The sequence below is a fragment of the Pelophylax lessonae genome, assembly GCF_965119305.1.
Source record: "Pelophylax lessonae genome assembly, chromosome: 6".
NCBI classification, from domain to species: Eukaryota; Metazoa; Chordata; class Amphibia; order Anura; family Ranidae; genus Pelophylax; species Pelophylax lessonae.
The window spans coordinates 64,952,641-64,970,773 of record NC_138773.1 but is presented as its reverse complement, the minus strand read 5'-3'; the positions used below and the strand labels follow the sequence as shown (position 1 = coordinate 64,970,773).

Here is an 18,133-nt window from a genome sequence, read left to right as displayed (position 1 = left end):
TCTTGAGCCACTCCTTTGTTGCCTTGGTGGTATGTTTTGATATGTTTTGGATCATTGTCATGCTGGAAGACCCATCCACTACCTATTTTCAGTGTTCTAGCTGAGGGAAGAAGGTTCTCATCTAAGATTTTTAATACATGGCCCCATCCATTTGCCCCTCAATACGGCACAGTTGGCCTGTACCTTTACCAGAGAAACAGCCCCAAAGCATAATGTTTCCACCCTGCTATACTTTAGGGATGATGTTCTTAGGGTCATAGTCAGCATTTTTCTTCCTCCAAAAACGGTGAGTTAATGCCAAAGAGTTTAATGTTGGTCGGATTCTGACCACAGCACTTTCTCCTAATCTTTCTCTGAATCATTTAGATGTTCATTGGCAAGCTTCAGAAAGGCCTGTACTTGTCTTCCTGAGGAGGGGGACCATGCGGACGGTGCAGGATTTCAATCCCTGGTGGCGTATTGTGTTACCAATGGTTCGCTTGGTGACTGTGGTCCCAACTGCCTTGAGATCATTCACAACCTCCTCCCATGTAGTTCTAGGCTGATCCTTCTCTTTTCTCATGATCATCCTAACCCTATGAGGCAAAATTTTGCCTGGAGCTTCAGACCAATGGCGATTGATGGTTAATTTGTATTTCTTCCTGTTACGGACTGTTTCAGCAGACAAGGGGTTAAAATCCGTTTAGGCGATATGCCCCTTTCTGAGAGACAGGCACAGCTACTGCAGAACATCAAACTCCCGAACTGGATACAAAATAGCACTCCAACCTGGAACCTCACGAATAGCTGCTAGCAGACGAACAGGAAAAGCATACATCAGCTTACACTCCTAGCATTCAGTCTCCAACAGCATACAGTGAATCCCCCCAATAACGAGACAAAGCTCCGAGTTGAGGGTAAAACAGGAACAACATTTATTGGAAGAACACAGCACACTTTTATACAGAATTTGGAACATCCTTCCCCCAACAACCGCTTTCCCATTGGTCAATTTCACAGTACCGGCAGTCCCCCATAAGGTCCTCTCCAGACATGCAAATGAGGGCTCGAAAATGAGTCAGTAGTGATTGGTCAGATAGCTTTGACCAATGCAAGGAGACAGAAGCCCCAGGGGGCAATCAATGTAAACTATAGTCAGACACAGAACAATGGTTCCCTAACGAGCCCTCAATACACATTACTCTGACTGTCAATACCTCCCTTAGCAGACAACAGGTGAGGTCATTAGCACACCTGACAAAAGGTGAATGGGGAGCCACCTTAGACAGCCCGTCTCCTCAGAACTTTCTGTAATGACCATATTAGGAGTTGACTTCCGGTTCAGAGAGCTCATGGCAAATGGGAACAAAAATCTTCATATTACAAGGGAGACATTATTCTTGAATATGACTGTCCCATTTGTAGTAGTCCAAACCATAGTGTCAGTGTTCACCACCCTCCTGGTCACCCTGCATCCATAACAGATGCAGGGTGACTTAAACATAAGAAAGCCACACAAGGCTGGACATAGTGCCTCCCAACCTCTTTAAAGGAATTTGGGGTCCACAACCCCCATGCCCAAAGGTGACTCCTGTCACACTTCCATTTGTGAATAATTGCTCCAACAGTTGTCTCCTCCTCACCAAGCTTCTTGCTGATGGTCTTGTAGCCCATTTCAGCCTAGTGCAGGCCCTTGATGTCCTTTGACAGCTCTCTGGTCCTGCCCATGATAGTGAGGTTTGAATGGAAGAAAGAGATTCTGTGGACAGGTGTCTTTTATACACATAACCAGTTGTCGTTGTCCTTAAATTGACAGGACTAATCTGTGTACCTCATGAGCACATACTGTAGCCAGTCTTGTGGGAGTCAGAATTATTGTTGGTTGGTAGGTGACCAGATACATATTTTACTCAATTTATACCATTTGTATCATGTTTTTTCTGGATTTTTGGTTGATATTCTGTCTCAAATTAGATTACTAGTACTACACGTCAGGAAAAAATACAAAAAGCATGCCAAGACTCAAGTAAGAAATACACATGACTCTTGCATTTAGACATTTTTTTCTTACCCTTGAGTTCCACTTTACAGGTGTCGTTTTTCTTTTTAAGGGTCCAATAAGCTTTAAATGGCTCTGTCAGAATGTTTATACTGCTCTGATAAACAGTGTCTATTTATGTAAATAAGCAAGGATATATAAGAAGATTCTCAACTTATTTCCATAAATCATCAAAAATTCGAGATCATTTAAGTGGCACTAACCTGAAACTAAGAGGAATACAATTTTGTGCAAAAGTATATATTTTTATTAAATAATTCAGTGCAGAATAATTTCAAAAGGATAACTGTTAATAAACAAAAAATGTGGAACAAAATTCAATAATATGTATCGCACAGGTAATGTGAAAAATGCAATCAAAGGATATATTACAAAATATCAAGTTAACCAAAACCCATAACTTCTGAAATGTGATAAATAGCCTACCATGAGCTCACAAAAGATGGAAACAAAATCTAACAGATTTGACACGGGACTTCTCTCAGCCAACAGATATTCACAACTCAATGTTTAAAGAAAATGCATGGACAAAAATTGTTACACCATGCACCAAGGCTTGCTAGAAGTCCAAATAGTTTTGGTAAAATACATTTCTATAAAGTTAATTTAATTTTAAGAAAACATCATAACTACCCCATTAACTATGGCTAAAATTAGACTAAAATTCCCAAGATAAAAAAATTAGACCAGTCATACTGCAGTTAGAATGATCCAAATTCAAATCTTGATACTATAAGAATGACAATGGTTCAGTCAAATGTATATGGCAAATGAAATGCCTGTAGGAAAAATATAAATGGATACTTTACCAAACAAACTTTATATTTTTCTTGTTGTCTGAGATGTCACGTTTGTGTAGCCTTAGCTTCAAATGTCTCCCATCAGCCTCAGAACCTCATCTGAGCACCTATCTCCCTTCGTGGTCTGTTCAATTCTCCCCTTCTCTTACTAAGACTAAACATATATCCTATGGGAATGTGGGCATGGATTTTATTTTCCATATGAAAATACCTCAAAAAGGGGCTTATTCACTAAATGGCTATAACTCTGAAATATCAATAGGGGGCACTGTTGGCCTGTATCAAAGTTTGGGAGATTGAATTTAATTCAGTTATTTTCTCAAAGATAACCTTCTGACCTAAGCCTTGGAAAGAAACCTAAATCTCATGGGTGTATACCTTTTATGTCACTTGTATGTCAAGAATAGTGTCTAGCGCTTAGGATTTATATAACCTAGATAAGACGTAAAACAAACTTGTATAAACATTCCTTTATAAGTGAAGCAATTTAAGTGGAATTAGCACTTAGCTCTTTATATACACACAAAAAAAAAATGGTATACATAAACGTTCCTTCGAACTTATTCAGTTTAGTAGGCCTATATATATGCTTCACATAATATAATGACATAATAATATTGTTGCTAATAGAATTACTACAAATAATAATAATGTTTCCTCAAGCATATTTTAAATGTTTATTTTAAGACTGACATCACTCTCATTAGCACCCAAATTGGCTCCAGCATGGCTAGACCTTATCTTGGTGTGATCTCAGGGCCTCTTAATTTATGGTTAGAAAAAGTCTTTGCTGAGACTTTAAAATTGTCTGTAAGAAATCTTACCCAAGGACAATGAACTTATATTCACCTCATGACAAAATGGCTGCTAGGCTGCCCAATATAACAATATGTATAAAATATGTATGGGCCTATATGATTCCTTTTTAGCCTCCAATAGTTCTGACAGCTCTTATTAGCTTCATTATTTATTGTTTCAGCTACTGAGAAATTGGAAGTCTTACTATGCTCCTTGTTTGTTACAGAATATCACAAAGGCCATTCTATCTATCTATCTATCTATCTATCTATCTATCTATCTATCTATCTATCTATCTATCTATCTATCTATCTATCTATCTATCTATCTATCTATCTATCTATCTATCTATCTATCTATCTATCTATCGTGAATACGTGTTTGCATTTTGGCAGTAGTCAATTGAAGGGGCTAAACATTGTTTTAGCTCAGGGGACTTTGGTGAGCATCATGATGAGTGGCTGTCTCTGTACAATCTTTGGTAGCTCTGCGGTCCTAGGCCATGGTCTTGGCCAATTATAGTCAATCCATTATGGTCAATATAAGGACCATCACATATGTACAAACCACATTGCCCATGTGTGTTCCCAGCTCATATAGAATATTACTTTCTCTCTCTGCCTTCCACAGCGTTTTGGGCCTTCCTCTGGTTTGTGTGTTTCTGTTTCCTGGCCAACCAATGGCAAAGAACGCCTTTCTCACAGGCAGTGGACCAAGCATCTGACGCGGCAAGAGCTGCCATCGCTTTCTCCTTCTTCTCTATCATCACTTGGGTAAGATAAGGAATGTTCATTGGGTATTTGTGGCACTGGCCAACAGGTGTAACCACTCTGTCTGATGTTGTTATGGGTGTAAAACTTGGAGGCAATTACATTTTACTACATAAAAGTTATACTCTATGGTGTGTGTGTGTGTATATATATATATATACACATATATACATACACACAGTATATAGCAGAGGGTTAAAGAGACATGGCTTATTCAACAATCTACATCGACACATAGTTGATGATTACACATAAATAGATAAAAGGACTCGATTTTCAACATAAAGAGCTTGATTCTATAGCAGCCCTTCTCAAACTTGTCAGGTTTTAGGGAACCCGTGCCTAAAATTGTTATATCCACCACCAACAAGAATGCAGGCCACAAAGGTAACATAGTGTCCACTTTCATTGGTGGTTAGTGTAAATGGTTCGCTTTACATTTGTGGTCAATGAAAAATGTCACTTTGGTGGTCAGTAAAGAAGGCCTCTTACATTGGTGGTTAATGGCAAAGGGCCGCCTTGCATCGGAGGTCAGTGGATTACAGCCCCCATAACAATGGTAGTCAGTGGAGTAGAGCCAGTGACGGGACAAGGTCATCCAGAGCCCAGGGCGAGCATGCCAAAATGCCTCCTGGCACAAATCGTCTTACCCCACCCCCCCTCACCCCAAATCATCACTCCTAGCACACCTCCCCAAATTTGCTCTCTTAGAACAATTCTTATCCCCTGCCTCCCCCCAAATTCCCCCTCCCAACACAAATCGCCCCCCCCCCCCACCAATCTCCTTGTGGTGCCCTCCCACCTCACATGATACCGCAGTGCCCAGGGCAGCTGCCCCAGGGCCGGGACAAGGGGTGGGCAGGAGGGTCGGTTGCCCTGGGCGCAATGGTTTATTGCAGGGATGGGGGGGCGACTTGACCCACACCCTAAGGGAAGGTGGGGCGCAGTTTGGCATCCTTGCCCTGGGTGCTGGATGACCTTGTCCCGGCACTGAGCTGGCCACCCCCTGTCCCGGCCCGGAGTAGAGTCCCCTGATCTTGGTGGTTAGTGGGAGAGGAACCCACTTACGTTGGTGCCAGTGGAACAGGATCTCTTACACTAGTTGTCAGTGAGGAAGGGCACTAAACCTTGGCTAGGAGAACCTTGATTTGCATCTGCAGAATCAGTGAGTTTGTAGGATGAAAGTTTTATTAGAATAAAAGCAATAAGTGAGTTATCTATCCTTGTTGATTGTTCATTAAAGGGTCAGTTGACCTCTGGGAAAGTATATAAAAGTGAAGTAATGTACACACTATTTGCATTCAGCCAATGAAACTAGTTTATACCCTATCCCTCCAAAGATCATGAAGAGAGTCTCCTTTTAATGTCACGTTGACACAGATGATAGATTTATTGATGACCTATTTCATAAGGAAACAGTTTATTGATTAAATGTTTATGTCAAGTTCATACAAATTAATAAAATACTTATAATGAATGACCATTAAAAAAATACTGTACCCCCACAAACATCTGTGGTCTTTCCTATTTAAAAAACAAACTTTATAGTTGCAAGGCAAAACATAGAAATTTGTGTATTGGTTCACATGGAGATCAGGCACCATCACTGATAACTGAATAACCTTCAACTTAGCCTGTTTCACTGAGCAGATCAGTTTGCTCTTCTCTTGGCTCTTAGAGCATATCTAAACCCGAAATCAAAAATGTATTATATTGCAGCCAGTTGACAAAATTCACAATGGTACTGGATATTTTAGTCAACTAAAATATGACTAAAACTAAAACCATTCAGGTAACTAAAATGCGACTAAAACCAAAATGGCATTTTAGTCAAAAGGCTATGCCTAAGGCTCCATGTACACGGGACGTTGTTAAAAGTCCCTTTGAATGCTGGAATTTTTAGGATGTTTGAAACGTCCGTTCGGTCGCGTTGTACCCGCGTTTAGCGGGCGTTTAGCGGCGTTTGCGGGCGTTTGCGTTTAGAAGCGTTCCTAGAGGTCAAAAAAATGATTCCCCTTTAAAATGGAAAAACGCGAACGCTAAACGCGGGTCATCGCGTTTGGACGCGTTCGGACGCGTTCAGACGCGTTTGGACGCGTTTGTGCGTTTGAAACGCCGGGAAACACACGTTCGAACGCAAATAATTGCGTTCTAAAAACAGTCCCTGAACGCAACTGCCTGCAAATGACTGTAAACGACCTGGTGTACATGGACAGATAAGATAAAATGTAGATGGGTTCAGGGGCTTCTGAAAAAAACGCCCAACTGCTCCTAAACGGCCATTTCCAGCGTCCCGTGTACATGGAGCCTAAAACTGAATAGAAATTTGATGTCTGAATTAACATTGCTCTGCTGACCTTTTCTAAATCGGCAACACAACTCCATCCCCCAGTCTATAATAGCTCATTAAAGTTTAAATATGTATTGCACTATTGCACTACCACATAAGAATAAGTAGGGGCCATCTACTAAGCTGCTGAAAGAAAAGAAAATTATTGAAAGGCTTTTCTTTCTTTTTTTTTTTTCTATTATTTAATGTTGGTAACACAGTATATTCAGGTAATACTGTATGTGAAATGGCATTACAGCTAATAGAGTTTACATTTTTCTTTTTGTTTTTTTTTTTATATTTTAAAGTTGCACTTTATCAAAAAGCAATATTTTAGTTTGTGTATGAAACTTGGTTTTATTTATAAAGACATTATATATATATATATATATATATATATATATATATATATATATATATATATATATATATATATATATATATATATATATATATATATCACACCGGCTAAATCTGTGTCTGTAATGCACGTTCAAACCGTACTACCATAAATAATAACGTTATTCAATTTTTACTCTAATAAGTGGAAATTCTAGAGAAATGCCTAAATAATGCAATACAATTATTATTATTTATTATTATATAGAATTTATATAGCGCCGGCAGTTTACGCAGCGCTTTACAACTTGAGGGTAGACAGTACAAATACAATACACTTTAATACAGTAGGAATCAGAGGGCCCTGCTCGTTAGAGCTTACAATCTAAGAGGGAGGGTCAAGAGATACAAGAGGTAATAACTGTGGGGGATGGGCTGATGGAGAAAATAAAAGTACAGTTGTTAGGTGGATGCCAGATAGGTTTCTCTGAAGAGATATGTTTTCAGGGATCGTAGAAAGTAGACAAAGTAGGAGATAGTCGGACAGATAGGGGTAGAGCATTCCAGAGGATGGGAGAAGCTCGGGAGAAGTCCTGGAGGCGAGCATGGGAAGTGGTTACAAGGGAGCTAGAGAGCAGGAGGTCCTGGGAGGAAAGAAGAGAACAAGTTGGTCGGTATTTTGAGACCAGATTAGTGATGTAGCTGGGCACCAAGTTATGGATGGCTTTGTAAGTTATGGTTAGTAACTTGAATTTAATTTGTTGGTTGAGTGGCAGCCAGTGGAGGGATTGGCAAAGAGGGGTAGCAGACACAGAGCGGTTTGCAAGGTGGATGAGCCTGGCAGCAGCGTTCATGATGAACTGAAGGGGGGATAGTCTTTTTAAAGGTAAGCCAATGAGAAGGGAGTTGCAGTAATCAAAACGAAAGATGACCAGGGAGTGGATTAGAAGCTTTGTGGTATCATTGGTTAGGAAGGGACGTATCTTGGAGATGTTGCAGAGGTTGAGGCAGCAAGCTTTGGACAGTGACTGGATGTGTAGGCGAAAGGATAGTTCAGAGTCCAGGATTATACCTAGGACCTTGACATGGGTAGATGGGTTGATAGTTGTGCCGTTGATGTTGACAGAGAAATCAGGGGAGGAGGACCGTGGGGGAGGAAATATCATGAGCTCAGTTTTGGATAGGTTGAGTTTGAGGAAGTGATGTGACATCCAGGCTGATATGTCTGTTAGTAAGCTGGTGATGTGTGAGGAGACTGATGGAGTGGAGAGATAGATTTGGGTATCATCAGCGTAGAGATGATAGTGTAGAGATGATATTAAAAGCCATGGGAGGCAATCAGCCGACCCAGGGAGGAGGTGTAGATTGAGAAAAGGATTGGTCCAAGGACAGAACCTTGGGGGACCCCGACAGAGAAAGGAAGAGGAGAGGAGGTAGTAGAGTTGTAAGTAGCACTGAAGGTGCGTTGGGATAGGTAGGATGAGAACCAGTGAAGAGTACAGTCACGGAGGCCAAAGGAGTGGAGTTTTTTGTCAAAGGCAGTGGAGAGGTCCAGGAGGAGTAGTACTGAATAGTGTCCATTGGTGTTTGCTGTTAGTAGGTCGTTTGTGAGCTTAAGGAGAGCAGTTTCAGTGGAATGTTGAGGGCGAAATCCGGACTGAAGGGGAACAAGAAGATTGTTCTTAGTCAGATGGTCACTCAGTTGGTTGTAGACCAATCGTTCAAGGAGTTTGGAAGAGAAGGGGAGTAAGGAGATGGGGCGTAGATTGTGAAGGTTGGTGGGGTCCAGTGAGGGCTTTTTAAGGATTGGAGTGACTAGCGGGTGTTTTAGAGAATTAGGGAAGATGCCAGAAGAGAGGGAGAGGTTGAAGATGTGAGTTAGAGAGCGTCAGAGGGTGAGCGTAGCATGTGCGAGGGAGCAGGATCCAGGGGGCAGGTGGTTAGATGGGTGTTAGATAAAAGTACAGCAACCTCATTAATACTAGTAGGGTGGAACGAGGGAAGTAATGATTGTACCTGTGGATATGGGTTAAGTGGGGGTGGTTTTTGCACATTGGAGATCTCCTTGCAAATTGTATCGATCTTATTTTTGAAGTGATTGGCGATCTCCTGGGCAGTGAGCGAGTTAGAGGGCGGAGTTGGTGAAGTACAGAGTAGAGAGTTAAAAGGTAGAGAAGAGATGACGGGGACTAGAAGAGAATGTTTGGATGAGCGTGATAAAATAGGTTTGCTTGGCAGTGAGGAGGCAGGAATAGTATTTTAGAAGGGCAGATTTATATTGGTTGAAGTCTTCCAGGGACTTAGTCTTACGCCACAGGCGCTCAAGAGCGTGGCTGCGTTTTCTGAGACTTCTGGTGTCGTCTGTTTGCCACGGTTGTAGGGATCGGGCCGAATTCTGCGTGTAGTGAGGGGAGCGAACTTGTCTAGGGAGGATGTCAGTGAGCTGTTATAGATGGAAGTGGCTAGGTTGGGGCATGACAGGGGTGATATTTTGTCATATAGATGGTCAGTAGCAGAGTAGAGCATAGAAGGGTTGAGGTGGCGAAGGTTTCTACGGGTAACTGTTAGGCGGTTGAAGGAAGAGGAGGTGGAAGACAGGGAGAGTGCGAAACTAATAAGGTGGTGATCAGAATGGGAGGGGTTTGTTGGAGAGGTTACATGGAGTGCATAGATAGGAGACGGCAAGGTCAAGGGTGTTGCCATTGGAGTGTGTAGGAGCCTGTATCTATTGCTTCAAGAGATGAGGTTAGGCTGAGAAGTTTAGAAGCAGTAGTAGTATTGGCATTAACAGGGATGTTGAAGTCACCAAGAATGATTGTGGGGATTTCAGAAGAGAGAAAGTAGGGTAGCCAGGCAGAAAAGTCATCAAGGGAGGTTGATACTGGTCTAGGGGGCCGGTAGATGACAGCAATTCTTAAAGAAACAGGAGAAAATAAACAAATGCAATGCACCTCAAAAGAGGAGAATGTCAGAGAGGGAGGTGGGTGAAGTACCTGATAGGTGCTGTATGGGGCTAGAAGGATTCCCACTCCACCTCCATTCCGTCCACCTGGTCTAGGGGAGTTAGTCCAGAGAAAGCCGCCATGGGAGAGGGAAGCAGGATAAGTAGTAGAGGGCGCAGGAGAAGGGGAGGCTGGTCTTAGGAAGAAGAGGAATGGAGACTAGGTTCTGTGGGTTGTGGATTGCGGCTGCAGGGTGTTGGGAGCGTAGTGAAAAGCCAAATGGAGGCCCTGGGTTTGGGGATATGTCACCAGAGGCAAGGAGAAGAAGGGTGAGGGAGATAATGTGGGAGGGCGATTTATATGAAGGGACATGCCAAGGAGTCCTGGAAGTTTTCTCAGTGTGTGGATTTTAAATTAGCAAGAGTTGGTAGGAGCAGTAATAGGGAGAGGACAGAAGATGGGGTGATATATATAAGCTGTGGGGTGGAGAAGAGGGGTGAAGGTGAGTGAGTTTGAGAAGAGAGGACACAACTGTCAGCAGGAGTGGTAGGGAGTGCATGTTACAGAGTGTGCAAAGAGCTGAATAGAGAGACAAGGTCAACTGCAGCCAGTTTGGTGCTTGTTGGTGTTGTTTGCTGTAAATGTTTGCCTTGTGCAATCGCTGAAATGCAGAGCTTGAAGTGCGTATCACTTGTAGAAAGAATCACTAAAGGCCCGTACACACGTACCGATCGTCGCCAGACAAGCGTCGGCCGACGAACGATCTGCCGATTGTACGCTTGTTAGTATGATGCCTCCGACAGCCGTCAGCGCACATTCTGCCGACAAGAATCTGTCATGCAAGCATTAAAATTTTTGTATGCCGACACCAGAGCGGCCGATTGTTCGCCAGTCAGTACAGAATTCGGCCGACAGACCGCAGATTTGCAAGACTGGGCATGCTCAGAAAAGAAAAAACACAGGGAAAGTTAATCATTACATGACATCACTTCTGCAGTCGGCTGTAGTCGGCGGACAAAATTCTTGTGCTGTCTTTGCACTTTTCAACAGACACCGACAGCCCGGGGACAAAAGACGGCCGATTGTTCGCCGACGATCGGTACGTGTGTACGGGGCTTTAGAGAAAGAAGCCTTAAAGGAAAGATGCCCAGCAATGTGCTGACCCTTTAGGGTACACTAAATTTATACAGGTATAAGGGTGGGAGTGGAAATTGGTTAATTAATCATGAGTGGATATAAGGATGTCTAAAAGAGTGGATCTTTCACTTCTAAAGTCAGACTGGAAAGGGGCAAGAATGATTATAAAGATAAGGCCTGCTCGTAAAGCATTATTAGACACTTCAGAAAAACAAAAACTTCATGATAATGCACACAGGGCAACAGATGAAAAAGGCCACATACCAAAAGTACAAATAAACAGAGAGACTAAACAGGTTCCAGTTGCAGTTAAGGGTGGAGTTGCAGTTTTTCAATACAATTGAACTAAACCCATTGGATTTTAGTCAAACAAAACGTACTGGAGATTTTAGTCAACTAAAAGACTAAAACAATTCAGATAACTAAAATTCGACTAAAACTAAATCGAAATTTGACATCAAAATAAACACTGATTGCAGCCTAGATGTAGCAGTTGCATGAATGGCGAACCTTGGCACTCCAGATGTTTTGGAACTACATTTCCTATCATGCTTATGTACTCTGCAGTTGAGCATCATGGGAAATGTAGTTCCAAAACATTTGGGGTGCCAAGGTTCGCCATCACTGCCCTAGACTAATCAAGAATACTGAATTTCTGTCAGGATCAACAGATAAGTTTCTGCACTTGAGGAAAATGCCTGAAAATGAATGCAGCCTCCATTGCATTGTATTACAGTTTTAATATTGGGTTCAGATGCACTTAAATGAATTGGTAAAGGGGTTCTTTGCTTCATTAGCTAGTTCATTAGTGGATTCCTACAGGCTATACATAAGGTCCACTCCTTGTCACTCTCTTTATGGAGGTATTCCTTATTTACTGGATTGACAGGAGCTTCATGGTGTAATTCCACTGACCTGCCATTGTATTTTTAAAGAATTTGTATAGCCAAAAAATGTTTAGTTATGAATAAAGTGGAGAAGGATTAGACCCTTTGCCAGGCCTTCAGAAGGTGTTTTTTTATTGCCTGCCTTGACATCAAGCACTGTGATGTGAAACAAGCTTCCTTTTTCTTCTGTAGAGTGAAAGCTCAATACATTAATGGGTAGGTGTCATGGAGAATGGGCTCTAGAGGGAAAAGGCCCAAGAAGTTGGATTCACTGTAGGCTATTATGGTAGAAACCTCTCTGTTGGAGTCAGAGACTACAGAAAAGAAAACTATCACCCCCATTAAGATTTTTTAAATCAAATGTTTTGGTGGCATTAAGTTTAACTTTATGCCTTTTTAGAAACACTGCTTTAGATTCCCATGTGTCGTTTCTCAGGATTTCTAAATTTGTTAAAGGCAGAATTTTGTTCACCGCATCTTGCATGCCATGTCCTAACCCCCTTCTAACCCTATAACCTAACTCTTACTCTAGGTTGTCATGGCAGTGATGGCCTTCCAGCGATTCCGACTAGGGACCGACATGTCTCTCTTTGCGACGGATCAATTCGGAAGCGGACCCAATGGTGAATACCCAGGATATCCAACAGGCAGTGGAATTGAGAGCACGGAAACCTATCAGAGCCCTCCTTTCACTGAAAATGCGGACATCAACCCCAAGGGGTATCAGGCGCCCTCTTACTGATGAAGAGGAGGCAGCGCGGATGTTTGTATGCAGATAAAGCAGGTGTGCTGACACAGTACAGAGTATGAAATGACTCGTGCATTCTGCTCTACACTTTATATGTGTTAACCAGTGCTGGATTTTCTTCCTGTAGTTCCATGTACAGTGCACTCTGTACTGTGATATTGATTGCTTGTTTGTGATATCTTCGGAAAAGGGTTTATTTTATACTTTTTTTAATGTTATTCTTATTTTAGACAAAGTGTTCCCTCTAAGGTAGACTAACCCTCATTCAAAGTTGTGAAGGCTTCTTTGGTGTGGCTAGGAGCAGTGAAAATGGCAGACATAAAAAAAAGAAAAGGTTAGACGGGATATCAGATTACTGATTATTGGCCATCTATGGATTTCAGATGACTTAAAAAGCCGAGAGATATCCACTAGGATGTTAAATAGCCCTGTCAAAGTTGCCATCATATGTGGGCTGTATCAATACCTTATGCGCCACCATATCTGTCAGGTTTGGCCTTCAATGTGGTTGGCAAAATTGGTTGTAGCTCAGGACATTTGCAGCTAAGTAGTTAAATCTGTGATTGGGCCTACTTGTTTATATATGAAACATTTGATTTCAGCTGAAAAGAACCTAGAAGAAGACCGCTCTATCTCTGTTTAGTCTTCAATGTTCCCTGGGACCCATCTCACATACAATACGTGGGTGTTGGAGCCATGCTACAACCGAATACATGGCTCTCTATTAGTTAGAAAGTTTTAGGGCATTGCATTAAAGGATGTGAGGATGGTGGGGCACGACTGGAAGTAACATATCAAACATTTTGGGGATGCTAGAGATGAAGCATTTATATCCCTGCTTGTAGGTGTCAGTGTCAAATGAGTTCCTTTATCCAGCTTTTTTTTAAGGTCCAGGTTTCATTGAAGGGGAGTAAAAACAGAAAGTGTCCAATGATTGGAGGTAGTGAAATGAAAAGTAGTGCCAATCAGAGAGGTTTTACACATTTTCAACAGTGCAAATTTGTACCAAAGTTTACACTGCCTTGGGTGACATAAAAGGTTGGAACTTCATCAAAATGCATGGTCTGCCAATCTTGTAGACACCCTATGTAAAAAATGGCTTTCTATAGCTTTCCCAGGATCACGGAATCCAGGGTCCAATTGTAATGGTGTAATGTAACAATGACATTACATTGGCTTAGCCATGCTTGCTGCAAGCCAGGTTTAAGTTAAGTATTTTTTAACTTTTATCTGTTAATGCTGTTTTCTTTTTTAACAGTGCTTTTTAACATGGAAGGGGGATCTATAAGATAAGTGAAGTTTGGATATTGATGGAGTAAGGGGCCACAAAAATACTGTACACTGTAATAGTTGTCTTGTTATGTCAACTTTATCAGCCCAAAACAATATATTGATAAGGCTTTTCTGTTGTCCCTTGACATGATTCAATCTCTTTAAGCAAAATACATGTGTGACAAGCCTCAATTGGAAGCTGCCAAGAATAAAAATGTAATGTATTGGGCTTACCAGTCAATAGATGTGGTGACTGCATTAGCTTTTTTTCAGAATAAATACATTTTTTTGCAACGACAGAAAATACCTATTGGTCAAACTAAAGCCTTCTTACACACTTAAGGGTTTATTTACTAAAGGCAAATCCACTGTGCACTTGGAAGTGCAGTTGCTGTAGATCTGGGGGGGACATGCAAGGACAATAAAAAACAACATTTTTGCTTGCACATAATTGGATTATAGAAATGCCCCACATTTCAGATCATTCCCTCAGATCTACAGCGACTGCACTTCCAAGTGCACTTGCAGTGCAAAGTGGATTTGCCTATAGTAAATCAACCCCTATGAGTTTTTTTTCCCTCCAACTATGTGAAGTTAGTACAGCAATCTTCCCTGCTGAGCTGTTGTGTTCTAACAGAGGGGGTCATGTTACTTAGCAGGATCACCGGGTGAAGATAAAGGAAAAAAGCTGAAAAAATATAACTAATACAGCCACCACATCTAAGGACTGGTAAGCTACAATATATCACATTTAAATGCTTGAGTTGAAATACTCTTTAAATAATGCACAATGCTATGCCTCATAAAATAACAAACAGAGGATAGCAATATGAGCATTAGGTACTTGGTAGGTATGATATTGTGAATTCTGAGTTTGAGTTAAAGAATTGTTCCACCAAGCTGCACATATGAATCTGTTGTTGTTCGTTGGCACTCCTCCCCTTAATACTGTTACCATGATGAAACTGACAGACCATGGTAGACATGTAATGAAGATAAAGTCCAAAAAGCTAAGTCAGGCAACCAAATACAAAGGCCTCAAACCACAGTGGTCAATGGGGGAAGGGGAGGCTGGAAACAGATTGTATAACAAACCTGCAACAATGTGCTAAAACTGTGGTCTCCTTAAGTGCTGGTTCACACTGAAGCGGCACGACTTCGGGGGGCGACCTGTGAAGTCGCGTGCACCGTGACTTCGGCGCGACTTGCACGGACTTCATATAATGAATGTCTATGCAAGTCGCTCCGAGGTCGTCCCGAAGTAGTACAGGACCCTTTTTCTAAGTTGGATCGACTTGTGTCGCTCCTATTAGAACGGGTCCTGTAGCAGTCAATGGACCGCGACTTGTCAGGCTGACAAGTCTCCTGACAAGTCGCGGCAGTGTGAATGGGCTCTAAGTGTGAAGAGCAATGATGGGTCTAAATGATGAGGATCCTGTAATTTGGGTCCCTGACACTGCTCACAGCTAAGTGACTTTCCTAAATCGGAAAACCTCTTTAAAAGTGGTTGTAAACCTTCATATACACCTTCACATATACCCAGTGAAGTGACTGGCCTCAGGTGATATACAGAGATGAAACAAATCCTCCTCCTTGTACCCGCAACTGCATCTACAGCCATCTTTTCCCTACGTTTGTTCAAAGTGCAGAATTTACACAGGATCTCTCAGTTTTGAAAAGCAGGGGGAGGAGAGCTCTGAGAGCTGATTGGAGGGAAGGGACACCCCCCTTCACACAACACACAGGAACAGAGTTGAGACTGTCAATCAGCTAGAGGACCCCTGTCACCTTTTTTCTTTAGGTGTCAGGAAACTTGTCAGAAGTGACTCATACATATGGCAGAGGAATGAAGCAGCCGACAGAAATGACACTTAGTGCTCTAGAGTAAGACAAGTACACACTATAAGGATATGCCTTGTTCATATTTCATGAGCTTTAAAACTATTTTAAATAAAGTAAGCCCAAAAAAATGGCAGGTAAGAAAAATGTCAGAAAAAGTCCTACTATTTCAAACACCTTCTATGAGTGACCATCTTTTGTGGCTCCTTAAAAGTATCTGGTAGCTTTAAGATTGGATATGGTGCTTCTTGAGTTCTGAAATGCTCCTTTCCACCCTTGGAATGATGAATATTAACATTATATTGTGCCAAACTAGAACAGAACCTTTTAATATGGTTCTGTGCACACAAGATACTTGAACTTGTTGAAAACCTTATGAAAGACATTCCTGGAATCCTGTCTTAATGACAGCTGTGGTGTAGTAAGGAAATGACTACATGCAGATAGGAGATCATTGTACCTCTTTCTTTCTCAGCCATTTTGTGCCTCAATGATGTTGAGTCTAAGTGAATTGATTGGCTCCACAGTGCTTCAGCCAACCTAACAGCTTTACCCACTGAATATTGAAAAGGCACAGTAAAGTGTTAGTGGTGTCACCTACAATAGAGCAATAACATTTTTTTTTCTGTAATAAAAAGGTCATGTGGACAATTGCTCTTACTTCTGGTTAGAGCAGGAAGAGGTGGAACCTATATCAGGCTGTTATGTTTGTCCCCATTCGGAAGATTTCAACTAATTTCCTTTTGGAACAGAAAGAGAAGAGGAAGTCTCCCTACTGGGGACACAGGGATAAAGAACTGACAGAGTTTATAACTCTTTCCTACCCTATCTACCCAAGTATTGGTGGTCAGCCATGTTGGATTTTTTTATCCATTCACTATTGGTTCCAAGCCTTCCCTGAGGTTGCTGGCTACCATTTCTCTTCCTCATGCATCTACCCAAGAACTAGTGCTTAATCTGACCAAAATTAGATCATATTAAGGTCCATTTTCTATGGGTGCCAGCAGGATACCACAGACAATGTCAGCTGTCTGATTTTGGGGGGTAGAGGAAATCACGGTCAGCCATGTTGGATATTTTTGTCCAATCACTGTTGGTTCCAAGCCTGCCCTGAAGGTCCCTGGCTACCATTTCCCTTCTTGCATGCATTTCCTAAAATATGCACGCTCAGATAACCTCATGTTTCTGCCAGTGCAGTTGGGTCCTGGATACCTCCTGCATTGGTTAATCTTGGGGTACATAAAGGTTAGTGTACATGGGCATTTGTGTTTTCCTTGAACATTTTAAAGCTTTTTTGAAGGATTTGTGTTTGATTTTTCCAAAACTGATCATTTTAATTTTTTTGGTTCAATGCCAGCAAGTTGTTTCTTAAACCTCTTCAGAACACTGGTGATGAGATTTCTGCCCTGGCCACCTGATTCACCCAGATGCCAGGGGCAACTGTGTAAGAGTCATTATTCTCTGCTGGATTATTCATCCTCTTCTTGTTATGAAGATACATAAAGCAGAAAGAGGCACCAAGGCAGAAGAGCAAAGGTGGGGTGGGGTATATGTGGTAGATTTCACTGTGGGGATTCCGAAGAAATTAAAGTAATTGTGTGACTCAACTTGCCAGTCTTTACTGAAACTGAAATGCTATTTTTTGAGTGGACTGACCCTTTAAATAAAAGCTATAAATAGTCCTGCTTCCTATTCCTAGGCGGCTTTATAGATAAATGTAGCAAACCTTTTTAGATAGCAATATATGGTTATGACTTTTGTCTGTGCTTCTTAGAGGGAACACTGAATGTTTCACAGTGCAGGAATTATTCATTCAAATCAGCCTGTATATTATAAAGAATGCTCTGTTCACATTGAGTTTATGTACCTGTCAGATCATGTGTGTTTGGTGCAGAGTACCTCTTTTTCTAGATACATATTTTACTGTAAATCAAAACAGTTAGCGTGCTTCTCCCCTTACTAAAACAAGAACCTAAACACAAAGGGGTCACCTTGTACAACCACAATTAGCAGGTGATATTAGTAAAATAGGATAAAAGTATGATAATTCAAAATTAATTGATATCGCTATCTTTTAGCCACAAAGAAGATGTTAGATTACCATTTATATATTGTTTTGGTATATCTTGTGCTTAAAGGGATTTACCATTTGCAATGGAAACCACTGCCAAGAACTCCACCCACAGAACTCCCTTAACAAGTGAGATGCTCAAGACTAATACAATCGTACTCAC

General features: G+C 41.5%; 1 protein-coding gene across 1 annotated transcript in view; it reads left to right on the top strand.

The window, feature by feature from the left end:
- The window catches only part of SYNGR3 (synaptogyrin 3), a 131,449-nt gene extending 118,413 nt beyond the window's left edge, over positions 1-13,036 (top strand). Inside the window, exons 3-4 of the mRNA XM_082262215.1 lie at positions 4,267-4,409; positions 12,573-13,036. Coding sequence (XP_082118341.1) covers positions 4,267-4,409; positions 12,573-12,782 — 353 coding nt within the window. The 3' untranslated portion in view covers positions 12,783-13,036. The remainder of the gene's footprint in view (positions 1-4,266; positions 4,410-12,572) is intronic.
- The last annotated feature ends 5,097 nt before the right edge of the window (positions 13,037-18,133 follow it).